The sequence below is a fragment of the Tachyglossus aculeatus genome, chromosome X1 (assembly GCF_015852505.1).
Source record: "Tachyglossus aculeatus isolate mTacAcu1 chromosome X1, mTacAcu1.pri, whole genome shotgun sequence".
Lineage (NCBI taxonomy): Eukaryota > Metazoa > Chordata > Mammalia > Monotremata > Tachyglossidae > Tachyglossus > Tachyglossus aculeatus.
Genome location: NC_052101.1, coordinates 43673092 through 43688735, shown reverse-complemented (window position 1 = coordinate 43688735; position 15644 = coordinate 43673092). Strand labels below are relative to the sequence as shown.

Below are 15644 nucleotides of genomic sequence, written 5' to 3'. Positions count from 1 at the left end.
AGGTGTGTACAGGTGCTGTGGGGAGGGGAAGGAGGTGGGGCGGGGGAGTGGGGGGAGGGGGATTAAGACTGTGAGCCCCCATGGGACAACCTGATCACCTTGTAACCTCCCCAGCACTTAGAACAGTGCTTTGCACATAGTAAGCGCTTAATAAATGCCATTATATTATTATTATTATTATTATTATTATTATTATTATCTTAGAGGACCTCCAGTCCCTAGCCCCCTCTCTCCCTAGCTCTAGCCATTCTGCTTCTCCTGCACTTCCTAACAACCCCTTCCTCCCTAGATGCATCCATGCTGCTATTCTGTACTGCAGCAAATGTTCACTCAAATGCTGTTGCTCCTCCTCTTCAGTCAGTCAGTCGGTGAGTGGTATTTATTGAGCACTTACTATGTGCAGAGCACTGTACTAAGCACTTGGGAGAATCATTCCTTGCCCATAATGAGCAACACTGGGCTCTCTGCTAAACTCAGTTCTTATCCCCTTTCCATCTGTCTCTGGAACTACCAACTCTGACTCACCCACATGGTTCATTTTCTCCTCTTCTGTATTCATCATCATCATCATAATAATGAGGTTTTTGATAAATGTTTACTATGTGCCAAGCACTACACTAAGCACTGGAGTATGTACAGGATCATCAGGTCCCACAGGAGGCTCATAGGGTAAGTGGGAGGGAGCACAGATACTGAATCCTCATTCTATAGATGAGGGAACTGAGGCACAGAGAAGTTAAATGGCTTGCCTGAAGTCACACAGCAGGCAGGTAGCAGAGCCAGGGTTAGAACACACATCCTCTGACTCCGAGACCTTTGCTCTTTCCGTTAGACCACTCCTCATACAACTGAGAGTTGTTGGAGAAAATCCAGAAACCATCCTCTCTTGCTATAACTCTGCCCTTTCATCCTCTCTACAGTGCTGCTATACCACATTCATTAGCTCCCAAACTCACATTCCTAGTGTCCCATCTTTATTTTAGCAAAGTGGTCAGGAGAAAAAGACCGTCATACATGCACTTCTTCAATGACTGCCCGTGTCATCTCAGTGATTTCCTTCTCCCACCACTTCTACATCCACTTCTTTCCCAAATGAACCCCAACGTCTCATAAAAGCTAACCTATAAATTTACCTGGGGCCCCATCTCTTCTCCTAAAACATTTTCTCTCATCCTCCTCTCCTCCTTATTGCTCTTTTCAGCCTCTTCCTATTCTCTGGCAGCGTACTCTCTGCCTTCCAACATGCTCAAAATAGTCTTCTACTGACCTCTCTACAGTCTCCTGTTGCTGTCCAAACTCCTCAAATGGGTCCTGTATACTTCGGCCCTACCTACTCTCTTCTCATCCTTCTGTAATCTGGCTTTCACCCCTTTCAGAATACGCATGTTGGCTTTCCCTAGTTCTCCAATGATGACCTTTTTGCCAAGGTTAATGCCGTCAACTCTGTTGTATTGTTTCTTGACTGCTTGTCTGTCTTCAGTGCTGTTGATCACTTCCTTTACCTAGACACTCTCTCCAGTCTTTGCTTCACTGATCCAGTACTATCCAGGTTCTCTTTCTCTCTCTTGACTGCTTCTTAGTCACTTTTGCTGATACTTCCTCCTCCTTTTACTGTGGGTTTCCCCCAAGGGTCTCCATTCCGAGTACCCTACTCCTCTCTTTCTACATTCCCACTTAGACTATGAGCCCCTTGGGGGACAAGGACCTGTCTGACCTGATTAATTTGTGTCTACCACAGTGCCTAGAACAGTGCTTGACACATAGCACCATACAAATACCATAATTATAATGATTACACACATTCTCTTGAGCTCATTTGCACACATGGCTACCACCTCTGGGCATATGACTTCCAAATCAACGTTGCCAGCCTGGATCTTGCCTTAATATTTTGCACTTCCTCTTGCCTACAAGGCATTGCTACATAAATGTCTTGTGGGCAAAATTGATCTCCTCATCCTCCCTCCTAAACTTTGTCCCCCTAACCTCCTGTCACGGTCAACACCTTACGTTACGCCTCTCATATTCTGTCCGTTTGCTTCCGATTGTCCTTTACAGTGTTCTGCCCATAATAGGTGCTCAGTAAATGTAAATAATGATAACAATTTCATGTTACAGTGTTTGAATTGCCCATTTTCTCCAGGAAATTTAAATTTGGGTTTGTGGGATTATTGATTTATTTCATTTTCAGCTGTAAACATTTTGCTAGTCCATGTTGTATTTAAAACCTTGGGGCTCATCCAAAAATCCCACCAATTAGTAATTGTCCAGGGGAAAAGGCTCCGTATCTCCAGGAAGGAAGGCCCAGGGATGTGACAAGCCAGAAGCATTGGGTGCCTTCTTAACTTTTGCTGCCTCCTCTCCCAGTTGGACAGGACACCTGACTCTTCTTGATCTCACTCTGTGTCCCTGGTGTTGGGCATTGCAGATGGGGGTTCAGTTGCCCCCCTTTGGTCTCATGGGGCAGTAGATCCTTTAGAAATCCCTGTGGTGAGCTCTGCTGCCACCCCTTATGGGTTGCCCAGGCAGGGAGGGATTTATGTGTAAGGGAAGGGGTCAAATCACCTCCATGACCTTCTCTTCTCATCATTTCTCCTCTCAAGTCTGTGGGCTCTGGGCGAGTCAAGAACGGCAGCTCTCCGAGCTGAGCTTCTAGTATTCGTTTCCCACTATCTGTGGCAGGAAGGGTCTGTGTGGGGAGAGACACCAAAATATAATTAGCAGCTTCACCTGGCATTAAAGCCAAAAATTGTGGAAGGCTATGAAAATGTACGAAGTAATTTCCCTATGTAAAAGCTGACTGCAGGCTGTTTTTTGAAAGCAGACGAGGGAATGAAAATCCCTGTGGAATTCCAGCAGGTATTTGGTTAGTATATTATTAATATGTTTAAATTAAATTGGAAAAATGGCAATGACTTGACTTAATTGAGTTTTCTATTTCATTAGTAAGAACTGTTTCAGATCACTTCCGGCCTCCAAGTGAATGCCTGAGCTGGAAGAGTTTGAACAAACTAAATATTAAACTAAGGAAACAAAGGGCTTCAGCTAGCACTGTTACTCTCTGCAGACACTTTTATTCCAAATGGTCTCCAAGGAGAAAGTTATTTTTCTCCTTCTTTTTGTCTTCTCTTTTCTTCTTGGTAATTGGGTAATCTTTGTAACGCAAAAATCCCTCAGTAATGGAACCTTTCCTGCATGTGTTCGGTTTGATTTTCTTTTCAGAGCGAAGGGTTTCCTTCTAGGCATTTGAAGCATTTGAAGTCTACAGAGATTTTTAAGGTCCTTAAGATTTTCATGGCCTTTTTGAGGATCAAGAAAATGTAAAATTCTGTTTAGACTGTATATTACAAAAATCAATCGATGAGTGCTTACTGTGTGCAAAGCATGGTACTGAGTGCTTAGGAGAGTATAGTATAGCAATATAGCAGACACGTTCCCTGCCCACAATGAGCTTACAGTCTAGAGAGAGACACACAGATAATTAATATTAATAAATTACAGATAGGTACAAATGTGCTGTCCTCATTGCCCTGCCTTGCTCCCTTCATTCGTCCTTCTTCCCATCCCCACAGCACATATGTCCATATGTGTAAGTTATTTGTGTATATTAATGTCTGCCTTCCCCTGTAGACCCTGAGCTCACTGTGGGTTCTTGAGGTGTGGGGAAATAAAGACTAGATGTTTTCGCAGAAAAATAGTCTGAGCAGCAGAATGAATTATGGACTGGAGACATGAGAGACAGGCAGGGAGGTCAGCAAGGAGACTGATACAGAAATCAAGGTGGGATAGGATAAGTGCTTGGATTAAAAAGCCCCATATTGTCAATGTCAAAGATGTTTCTCAGCTGAACTGTATTTCCTACAGTGGTCTGAAACTTCAAAAGTCACGAGCAGATTAGTAAACATTATAATATTCTGAATATTCGTGGTGCAGCATAAAATTGGTGATTTCACCTGCCATCCAGATTTAATCAAACACCTGGTTAGAACCAGAATGCCATCAGGCCCAGGGATACTTCCTTCGGTTGGCCGTGGCGGGATGGAAGGACTGGTTCAGGAAGAGCGGACAAAAAAGAGACCATGCCTCTTTTCCTACTCATCTTGCCATGTGTTACTAGGCATATTTGGAAGATTTCTGTGGCATTGTAGCCTTGTGTATGTAGCTGTCCTCGGGTTTGATTATGACCCTCCTGGCAGATTGATTATTTTTTTTAATCAGGGATTGCAGATGTGGCCAATAAGACTGACTGGCCAAATCATCGCAGATGCTTAAAGATTGTCTCTTATAATTGTAACCCCTCACCCTCTTCAGTGCCTTTCATTTTTCCCTTTCAAATGGCACCCTAAATCAGTCAATGGTATTTACTGGGCATTTACTGTGTGCAGAGCACTGTACTAAACGTTTGGGAAAGTGCAATATAACAGAGTTGGAAGTTACATTCCCTTCCCACAAGGAACTTACATTCTAGAGGAAGCAAGTTCTTTATTGTTGAGAAGCAGCATGGCTTAGTGGATACAACAAGGGCCTGGGACTCAGAAGGTCACAGGTTCTAATTCCAGCCGTTGCCACTTGTTTTGCTCTCTGACCGTGAGCAAGTCACTTCACTTCTCTGTGCCTCAGTTACCTTATCTGTAAAATGGGGATTGAGACTGTGAGCCCCACATGGGATAGAGATTGTGTCCAACCTGATTTGCTTGTTTCCACCCCAGTGTTTAATACAGTGCCTGGCACATAGTAAGCACTTAACAAATGCCATCATTTTTTTTCTTTTTTAACTGAGGCAGGTGATTTTTAGGACCCCTTCTCTGCCCTCAATGACATTTATGTAGGTTTTGGCATTGGGGGAACGGGGGTTAGGACTTGTTTTTGTTGTTGGTAGGTTGTCTTGGAGTCAGTGACAGGCTTACCTGGGACCCAAGGTAGGCCACAGCTCATGTTGTGAAGTAGCTGTCTAGTTGGATTAAACTGTAGACCATAAGCTTATTGTGAACAGGGAATGTGTCTACCGCTTCTGTTATATTGTTCTGTTTCTGTTAGAGAAGCAGCGTGGCTCAGTGGAAAGAGCACGGGCTTTGGAGTCAGAGGTCATGGGTTCAAATCCCGGCTCCGCCAACTGTCAGCTGTGTGACTTTGGGCAAGTCACTTAACTTCTCTGTGCCTCAGTTACCTCATCTGTAAAATGGGGATTAAGACTGTGAGCCCCCCATGGGACAACCTGATCATCTTGTAACGTCCCCAGCACTTAGAACAGTGCTTTGCACATAGTAAGTGCTTAATAAATGCTATTATTATTATTAGTATTATATTGTATACTCCCAAGGGCTTACTACAGTGCTCTGCACACAGGTTCTCAATAAGTATGATTTACTGAGTGATTGGAATTAAGGGCGCTTTTGTGAGTGTGGAACATAGTTACTTGGTGCTTCTTCCCCAACAGCAGACCTTGCCTGAGCTCTCATTTGCTTAATCAATCAATCTAGAATATTTATTGAACACTTATTGGGTGCGGAGCACTATATTAAGCCCAGAGGAGAGTACAGTACAGTCCATAAACATGAGTCTTGCCCTGAGAAGCAGTTTACAACCTAGTGGGAGAGACAGACAATAAAATAAATTACAGGTAAGGATAGCCACTGAGTATAAGATTATGAAAACTTTTGGATTTCTTGCACTCACCTGAAAAGAATAATGCTGTCATTTTTTATTATTTTATTTAAAATATTTATTATTAATATTATTATTATCAGAAAAGCAGCATGGTGTAGTGGATAGAGCATGGGAGTTAGAAGGTCATGGGCTCTAATCCTGCTCCGCCACTTGTGTGCTATGTGACTTTGGGCAAGTCACTTCACTTCTCTGTCCCTCAGTTAGCTCATTTATAAAATGGGGATTGAGACTGAGTGCCCCACATGGGACAGGGACTGTGTCCAGCTTGATTTTCTTGTATCCATCCCAGTGCCTGGCGCATAGTAAGTGCTTAACAAATGCTGTTAATATTATTATTGTTATCATTATTTTGTCATTTCTTAAGCACCTATGTGTTAAGCATTGAGTAGATATAAGGTTTTGAAATTGGACACAGTCCCTGGCCCATACAGGGCTCACCGTCTTTCCGGTCCTCATTTCACAGTTAAGGAAGTTGAGGCTCACGTATGATAAGTAGCTTGTGCAAGGTCACACTGCAGGTGACTGGTCTCTTGTCTTCCAGTTCCATATTCTTACCATCAGACCTCAATAAGCCCAGAATAAATTAATTGATCTCTCTTTTCCACTGCTCTTTGGAGGGATTAGGGCTGATTGCAGAATTTTGAGCCAGGCCCTCCAAAACCAAACCATTTCTGGAACTAAGTCTTAATGATCCATAGAAAGTTCACTTCCAACTCCTAGAAAACACCAGTAGTACCTTGTGCCTGCTCTGCTGGCCCCTCTTACGAAAGGGAAGCGGGAATCCATGGGCCCAAAGGTTCTCTCTTTCTGCCTATTAGGAGAGGCGTCAGTCTGGTCTGTGTTGGAGAAGCACTGAATTGGGATACTGGGTAGGGACTTAAATGATGCAGATATAGTTAAATTAAAGCTCGACCCATATCCTTGGCACTGCCTTTAGGATCATGAATTCAACCCTTTCTCCTTGGTGGGACGGAGTGGGCATTTCTGTTTTACCAGGAGCTGGTTCTTCGAAGTCAGAAGGAAACTGATCCTGAATTTGACTTATGTACCCGGTTTTCTGAACATCTCCCCCTTCTCTCTTTCAGCTGCCCAGTTGGACAACATTGGCTTTAGCATCATCAGGAAATGCATACACGCTGTTGAAACCAGAGGTAGGGAAGTTCCCCAGATGGCATTGTTCTTAGGGAAGGTCACACATCTGTTTGTGGCATCCGTTATATCGTCTCCCTGCTGTTTCCCTCTATTAAAGTGATTCATTAATTCCCCGTGGGTCACACCCTATGTGTAACGTCCTAATGCAGTGTTGCCTAGTGGATAGAGCACAGGCCTAGGAGTCAGAAGGGCCTATGTTCTAATCCTGGCTCTTCCACTTGGCTGCTGTGTGACTTTGGGCAAGTCACTTCTCTTCTTTGTGCCTCCATGACCTCATCTGTAAAAGGGGTTTAAGACTGTGAGCCCTACGTGGGACAAGGACCCACATCCAAACTGATTAACTTTTATCTACCCCTGTGCTTAGTACATGGTGCCTACATAGTAAGTGCTTAACAAATACCCTCAAAAAGAAAAGACAAAAACAAGAAGCACAAACAAATGCCCCCTGTATGCCATTTCTTCAGTAGGTCCAGACACCCTCCGGGAATCAACATAGGTGAAAGGTGTAGAATTGACAATGGAGGACGGAAACTTTTAGTTCACCCTTTTTGTACAGAGATAGCTGTGCCTTGTATCTTCAGACCACACATCCTTTTGCCCATATTGGGCGTGCTGTGAGGAAGCAAGGGCTAGTCCAGCCTAACTGCACTTTCCAGGTTCCCAGTTGTTATTTCTCAGCCTCCTTATAGGTACTGTGAATGAAGATGCCAGTCAACCTGGCAATGATATGCCATCTGGGACTTGGATCAGAAAGCTAGAGCAAAGGTCATCCAACTGCTCTTAGTAACTGGGCTTGATTTGAGCCAGAGCAGAAAAGCAAGTTGTTCTTTCCTTAGTTTGCTGTCTACACTTCAGCTGTTGGCCTTCTGTAATTTTGTTTTCTGGAGATAATTTCAATACTGTATTTTGACTCCGTTATTAATTTTTTATGGTAAAGGGCTTCCTATGTGCCAAGCACTGTACTGAACACTGGCATTCACGGTCTTAATCCCCATTTTGCAGATGGGGTAACTGAGGCGCAGAGAAGTGAAGTGACTTGGCTAAGGTCACACAGCAGATAAATGGTGGAGCTGGGATTAGAACCCAGATTCTTCTGAAACCCAGGCCTGTGCCCTATCCACTAGGCCCTGCTGTTATATGAGCTACCCAACTGAAAACCTTTTGGGCTACAAATCCTAAAGGTCCTGATGAGACACTTGGGTCTGTGGGCCCCAATGCCCCTGTTCACATTGAAACACCTGTTCACTCTCAGGAAGCTCATTTAGTATATCAAAGAGAGAGTAGAGGGCAGGAGCACTAGATTGGTCTGACCCTTAGGCTTCCTAAAGCATTCAGATAAATCTGTTACCTAAACAGCCCCATCAAACTGAGCAGTCAAACTCTATATCCTGGGTTATTCAACCTGTAGAGGTTCCCATTCTATAAAGTTGGCTAGTTCAGGGTATAGCACAATAACATTCTTACATCTACATCACATTTTGGCTTTGGCCCCAGTGTTTCCCGGGGCCCTGATCTCACAAGGGCCAGAAATCGTACAGAAAGTAAGTACTGCAGCACCACCAAATAAAAGCCACTCTGAACCCCTGACTGAATTTTCCTTCTGTAAAAAATAAGGGTATTACAAAGATTTAAATGAGGAAAAAGTAGTAAATTGTGCTGCATTTTGGAACCCAGAAGATGTCATATTAATAAATGTCCCCTCTCCCCACAACTTGTTTTACAAAAGCAAAACCTTTGTTTAATATAATAAAGGATTGGACTTCTTGCCCACACCTCTGTTGAATGCCTTAGCTTCCATTTCTAAAGCTGGCCATGCAGTTGCTGTTCAATATCCCTTATGTGGATGCAGTTGAAAGATGTGGTATAAATTTATCATATTATTGTTTCTCTATGTTGTTGGTAATTAAAAAAAAATGACTAGCTTTGCATCCTCCAGTCCAGATGCTGCTCTAGGTAAGAATGGAGGAAGGTGCCTCCATCTGAGCCAAGACCAAGATTGTGGTGGGTAACAACTTTGTGAAACCTCAGGCAGAGAAAGAAGTCTAAAAGAAGTCTGTCTCTTTCCTAGCAGTAGGGGGATGAGCGATGAGTTGCTTTAGTTAGACCAGCTAATAGAGTGGTTGAGGAATTTTAAGCACATGTTGCGTTGGCATTGCTCATGGAATCAGCAATCCTCTAATTCAACCAAAAATTCTTTCTTTCCTTTTCCCAGGAATCAACGAGCAAGGGCTCTATCGGATTGTCGGCGTCAACTCCCGAGTTCAGAAGCTGCTCAATGTTTTGATGGGTGAGTATTTCACCCCTGGTTTTGCAAGGAAGCTGCCATAGGATCTGCTTTGAAAGGCTGCCAGGTCCCGTGGGGGGCTAGAGAAACAGGAAGGCGCTCCAACAAAGGCTGGTGGGGTCTCAGGGAAGTCACCAGAGGGTCAGGAGGACCCACATGGCATCTAGTCCCTAGTGACCTGAGTCGCTCGAGTCATTCCCGGTTGGGGGCGGGCATCTTTTAGCATTTCGGGGGACCAAATCGTGATTCCTTTCCCTTCCCCTGGAGCTCAGGGACCCGATCCAGGAAAACCACACCCTCACTGTTGAAGGCACTCAGTCCCTGGCTCGTGCTTCTCCATGTGATAGTGCAGTGCGTAGTCTGTGTTGCCACGCCCTGCTCCCTCTTTATTAGACGATGACTCTCACTATCCACTACTAGGTTAGGCATTTAGTAGGTCACGCCCAGGCAAAGGCACTGTTCCAGTGTGCAGCCTCAGCTCCTGATAGGATCCTCACTGTGGGCCCTCCTGCCACCCTCCCTAATGAGAAGCTGTCCTTGGCATGGGGAAGTAACTCTTCTGGCCCGAATGCTTCACCTCCAGATTTCCACCCGGGTCCCCATTCTGCAGAGCCCTACCCGGCCTCCCCCCGTTTCTGCCTGGCCTGGTGGGCGGCCGTGAATGCAACAGAAGCCTCATGCTATAATAAATGTTCAGCGTTAAGATCCAAGCCCCATGAGTTAGTGAGCCAAATTTGCTTAACCTGCAGATTTCCTGTATTTTTAGACCCAAATGCTGTCAACCCCAATGAGTCACAAGGGTTTAAATGGCAAACAGATCCGATTTCAGAGATTGGTGACTGATATTAGTCATCACAGTGAAAGCCTCCGGTGCGACACATTTATAGATGGAGCCGTGGCTTGTGGTCCCTGCCTGGTGGCCTGGACAGAGTATCCCTGTAGGGATGGCACTGACATTAGAATCAGTAATTTCATTTGCCAGCCTGCTGGATGAGAGAGCTCATCAGATGCACATTTTCAGCAGTTGATTACCTCGTGTGGACTGGAAAGACTAATGCCTCATGGAGAGCTAAATCGGGTGCATTTAAAATTGTGGGTTCTTGAATGCAAAGCTTGATTACTTCTCTAACTTACAATCAATCAGTCGTATTTATTGAGCGCTTACTGTGTGCAGAGCACTGTACTAAGCGCTTGGGAAGTACAAGCTGGCAACATATAGAGACAGTCCCTACCCAACAGTGGGCTCACAGTCTAGAAGGGGGTGACAGAGAACAAAACCAAACATACTAACAAAATAAAATAAATGGAATAGATAGGTACAAGTAAAATAAATAGAGTAATAAATATGTACAAACATATATACATATATACAGGTGCTGTGGGGAAGGGAAGGAGGTAAGATGGGATGGAGAGGGGGACGAGAGGAAGGAAGGGGCTCAGTCTGGGAAGGCCTCCTGGAGGAGGTGAGCTCTCAGTAGGGCCTTGAAGGGAGGGAGAGAGCTAGCTCAGCGGATGGGCAGAGGGAGGACATTCCAGGCCCGGGGGTGGACGTGGGCTGTGGGTCGATGGCGGGACAGGAGGGCTAAGTAGGTGCGAATGAGGTTGTCTTTACTGTAACTTGGTGCTAACAGGGGCCTTTTTCCCGGGGTGGGGGGTGGAGAGTCAGTCAGGACCAATTGGGGGGCACTAGAAGGAAGGTCGCTTAAGTCGGAGGGGGTGGGTGGAAGCAGGGGGCATCTGTGGCAGCGCTCGGAGGAGAGGAGCCTTCAGGGAGCAGCGAGGGCCACACGGTGTGATGCACATGATCACTCGATCCATGTTTATTTGTTTATGAGCCGCATTCAATATCAACATTTTGCATACGGATTCAGGAAACAGGTGGTTATTAGGTGGAAAAATGCTAATAAATTGTGTTTTTTGCAGAAGATACACATTGGTAGATCAAAAGCTTAATAGAAACACTGGGCAAGGCTGCATTAGGCAAGGACAAGTGGGATTTGGAACAGGTCTAGTTTTCTGTGTCAGTCAAGAGGCAGCCTAACTCAGTTTGCCAAGCAGAGGAATGGTTCTGAAGAGACCTGGTTTCTATCATCTACTCCCTGGGCATCCCTGAACAAGGCCATCCCGCCTCCTTTTATCCATGGTGGTGAAGATCTGCTTCTGAGGGAGGGCTGGGAAAGAAATAGCCAGAGAGCAGTTGAAAACATTTTCCAATGTAGGTCAGTGAAAATTAGCCCAAAGATAGCAAGTCTGTTTGGGTTGAGAGTTAGCCCGTTCCATCTTTCTTGGGCTCTGGAATTTTTAGACTGTGAGCCCACTGTTGGGTAGGGACTGTCTCTATATGTTGCCAACTTGTACTTCCCAAGCGCTTAGTACAGTGCTCTGCACACAGTAAGCGCTCAATAAATACGATTGAGTGATTGATTGATTGGAAATAGAGGCAGCGAGATCTTCACTCAGGGCTGATTGGCTGCCACAGGCAAAGAACAGAATCTCCTTACTAACACGGTAGGCACAGTGTTGGAAGGGAAAAGGGCATCACCAATTGCCAATGTACCACAACAAAGAGCTGGAGGGATGGCCTCCTGAACTGAAGGGTACGCCCTTTCTTATTTCCCAGCAACCATTGGTGATGTTGATGAAAATGGTGATCATCATTGCTTATTAGCATTAACCTCTATAACCACACTAGACTCTGGGAACACATAGGTGGAAAGAGGCCCTGCTCTTGAATGACTTGCTGCTGACATTGCGACCGTGACTTTTTTTTGTCTTAATAGTGTTAAGTTAGTTAAGCGCTTACTGTGTGCCAGGCACTGTACTAAGCACTGTGGTAGATGTAAGCCAAGCAACTTGGACACAGTCCCTGTCCCACATGGGGCTCACAGTATTAATCCACATTTTGCCTGTCTGGGAACTGAGGCAAAGAGTAGTGAAGCAACTTGCTTAAGGTCACACAGCAGACAAGCAGCAGAACCAGGAATAGAACCCAAGTCCTTCTGTCTCCCAGGCCAATGCTCTGTCCATTAGACCAAAGAGATGACAGGGAATTATGTGTAGCACCATAGCTGGGGTAATGGGCTTGGAGAATTGGATCCTGTTGTAATAGTAGTGATGATCATTATGGTATTTGTTAAGCAGTTATCATATGCCACACCTTGGGATAGATGTACTTTAGTCATCTCAGACACAGTCTCTGTCACACACAGGGCTCACAGTCTGAGTGGGACAGCAGGTATTAAATCCCCATTTTGTAGGTGAGGAAACAGGCCCAGAGAAGTCAAGTGACTTGCCTAAGGTCACACAGCAGGTAAGTAGCAGAACTGGGATTACAGCCCTGATCTCCCAACTTCCGGTCCTGTGCTCTTCCCAGTAGGCCATGCTGCATCTATATTGTCTGAAACTGGCTCAGAGCCACCCTCTGTGCCATTTTTCCAGTGGTCCCCTCAGGGAGATCTGCATTTGAACCAGAGGCTCTGAGTAAGTCTTCTTCCACTGCCTCTTTTCTGTTAACAATAATAATAATTCATTCATTCATTCAATCAATCGTATTTACTGAACACTCTGTGCAGAGCTCTAATAGTAATAATTGTGGTATTTGTTAAGCACTACTATGTACCTCCCCATCCCCCCCGCCTTACCTCCTTCCCCTCCCCACAGCACCTGTATATATGTATATATGTTTGTACATATTTATTTTACTTGTACATATTTCTTGTATTATTTTATTTTGTTAGTGTGTTTTGTTTTGTTGTCTGTCTCCCCCTTCTAGACCGTGAGCCTGTTGTTGGGTAGGGACCGTCTCTATATGATTGCTAACTTGTACTTCCCAAGCACTTAGTACAGTGCTCTGCACACGGTAAGCGCTCAATAAATACGATTGAATGAATGAATGACTGTGCCAGACACTGTACATAGCGCTGGGGGGTTACAACCAAATTGGGTTGGATGCAGTCCCTGTCCCACATCGGGCTCAGAGTACCATTTCACAGATGAGGTAATTGAGGACCAGAGAAGTGAGGTGACTTGCTCAAGGTCACAGAGCTGACAAGATCAAGGTCACAGCTGACAAGTGGGGGATCTGGAATTATAACCTATGGCCTTCTGTCTCCCTGGCCCAGGCTCTATCCACTACACCATGCTGCTTCTCTGAGTTCTCTCGAAGCGCTCCATAAATTGGAGGATTGCTGAGTGGTAGAAGCCTGTAAGAAAGTCATCTTCAAAATGACTTGTGCTTCTTTGGAATGAGAGCATTGGGATATTCTGGAAGGTTTCTTCCAGCACATGGGACTTTATGTGTGTAGTCTTTGCATGCTAATGTCGAGCCTGGGGCGAACCTACTCCAGTCCCCCTAGTAACAGAGGTCATTGGCCTTTTGAGCTTGGTTAAGAAGCAAGCAAAACTTTCAAATTCCTGGAAATGCACAGTCTTCTTCTGGAGGCGCTTTTCAAGCTTTGTGTATGTAAAGTATCTTGCCAAACTGTCACTTGGTGTTTGTTTTTTTTCTGACCAGATGTTACTCCATTCATTTGCATATGTGCCCATGCCTGTGCCTACAAAGAAAGCATGCATTATGGGCAATATATACAATGTAATTCATGTAGCAGTCACTTTTACTGATAAATTAAAGCAATGGTAAAACAGCCTAGAGAAAGCACATGGAAAGTATTCGGAGGAACCGAGAAATGGGCCAAGCTTTAAAAGCCCAGAGTAAATTGTAGTAATGTGCTTTCTTTCCATTTTTCTCCACTCAAGCTAACACTGGGGCTCCAAGCCTCAATGAAACATTAGGACCTTTGCTTATTTTTTCCTCCACTTCACCCCTTTGCCAAACTGGCATGAAGCAGCATGGCCTAGTGGAAAGATCACAGACCTGAGAGTCAGTGGCCCTGGGTTCTAATCTCAGCTCTTCCACTTATCTGCTGTGTAACCTTGGGCAAATCACTTCACTTTTCTGTGCCTCAGTTACCTTTTCTGTAAATTGTGGATTTAGACTGTGAGCCCATGTGGGACATGGACTGTGTGCAACCTGACAACCTGATTGGCTTGCATCTACCCCAGTGCTTCGTACAGTGTGTGGCACATAGTAAGTGCTTAAAAATAGCATTTAAAAAAAGAGCAGAAATAAACTTTTAGACATGGCAGTCTATATAAGGAAGTCCTGTAAGGTGCTGTGAATGAAGTCGACTGTCTGCATAGAGCTAACTCTGGATTATCCTGCCAATAGCGAACAGCAAATTGGCCCCAATCAGCAGAATCCACCCTGAGTCCCTGAAGTTCATTTTAGCAGTTGGTTTCAGTGATGAGGAGGTGTATGGTTTGGCAAAGGGCTTGGTGGGTTATGTAAGATTTTGCCTTGGCAAGGGCCTTTGGGAATTTGGATCACCATTGTTGGGGGGGAAGAGAGGCAGCCAGGGGAGGAGGGAGGGAAAGAGTAAAGGAAGAAGAGAGAGGGGCACATACAAACCCCCCAGAGGTTATACATGGCTGATCTAGTCCTGTCAATTGGCACTTGACTTGTGAGGGCAGAGAGAGTACTTCTGGGTGTGAGATTCACTTCCTAGAGGCCCTAATGCCAGTGGGCTGACCTCTAGTGCTTCTTTTTCATTTCAAGCACTTAGTATGGTGGAGTACTTGTAAGCATGCAGTGTACACCATTGTTGCAACTGTCCTATTCTTGTTTTTCCTCCTGCATCCAACATTTGTAATTTTTTTTTCCTATTTCCCCTATCATATTGCAATCGCCTTGGGGGTTGAAGTGGGGTGCCTTGCTTTTGTCATCCTCTCCCAAGTGCTTGGTGCAGTGCTTTACAATCAGTAAGTTAATTGAGAAATCTGGGTGTTGAGTATTTGTTGTTCAGCTAAGGGAAGGAGGCATAGCCTCAAGTCACTGTGCTGCTATGGGCTTAAGAGGACCTAGATAGATTGGTCAATCGTTTTATAGTATTTATTGAACACCTATTGTGTGCACAGCCCCATATTAAGCACTTGGGTGAATAGAAGGAGGAAGACACAATCCCTCCCCTCATGGAGTTTACAGTCTAGTGAAGAAACGTACTCAAATAATAGTGTATAAATCAATATATTTTTAAGAAATGCAGTGAGAGAATGTAAGTGCAAAAATGCTTAGATAGTTGGGAGGATGTGACCTAGGGTGAAGGAAAATTAATCAGGGAAAGCCTCCTGGAGGGAAATGAGATAGGAAATGACCTCTCAAAAGGGCTTTGAGCATGGGGAGAACTGTAGTTTTTCAGATTTGAAGGGAGAGGGAATTCTAGGCTGTGGGAAAGGCATGAACCAGAAGTCAAAAATGGGATAGTTAATAGTATTTATTAAGCCGTGTGTCCTAGTGGAAAGAGCAAAGGCCTGGGAATCAATCATCCAAGCAATCATATTTCCTCGGTGTGTAGACCACTGTATTAAGCGCTTGGGAGAGGCTAATATAACAGAGTTGACAGATGTGTTCCCTTTCCAGAATGAGTACTTGGGTTCTAATCCCTACTCAGCCATTGGCCGGCTGTATGACTTCTGGCAAGTCTCT

At 44.8% G+C, this 15644-nt stretch overlaps 1 protein-coding gene across 2 annotated transcripts in view; it reads left to right on the top strand.

The window, feature by feature from the left end:
• Positions 1-15644, top strand: part of ARHGAP26 (Rho GTPase activating protein 26) — a 488708-nt gene that overhangs the window by 282918 nt on the left and 190146 nt on the right. For both annotated transcript variants that reach the window (XM_038739982.1, XM_038739983.1), the window contains exons 13-14: positions 6753-6818; positions 9032-9106. In XM_038739982.1, coding sequence (XP_038595910.1) covers positions 6753-6818; positions 9032-9106 — 141 coding nt within the window. The remainder of the gene's footprint in view (positions 1-6752; positions 6819-9031; positions 9107-15644) is intronic.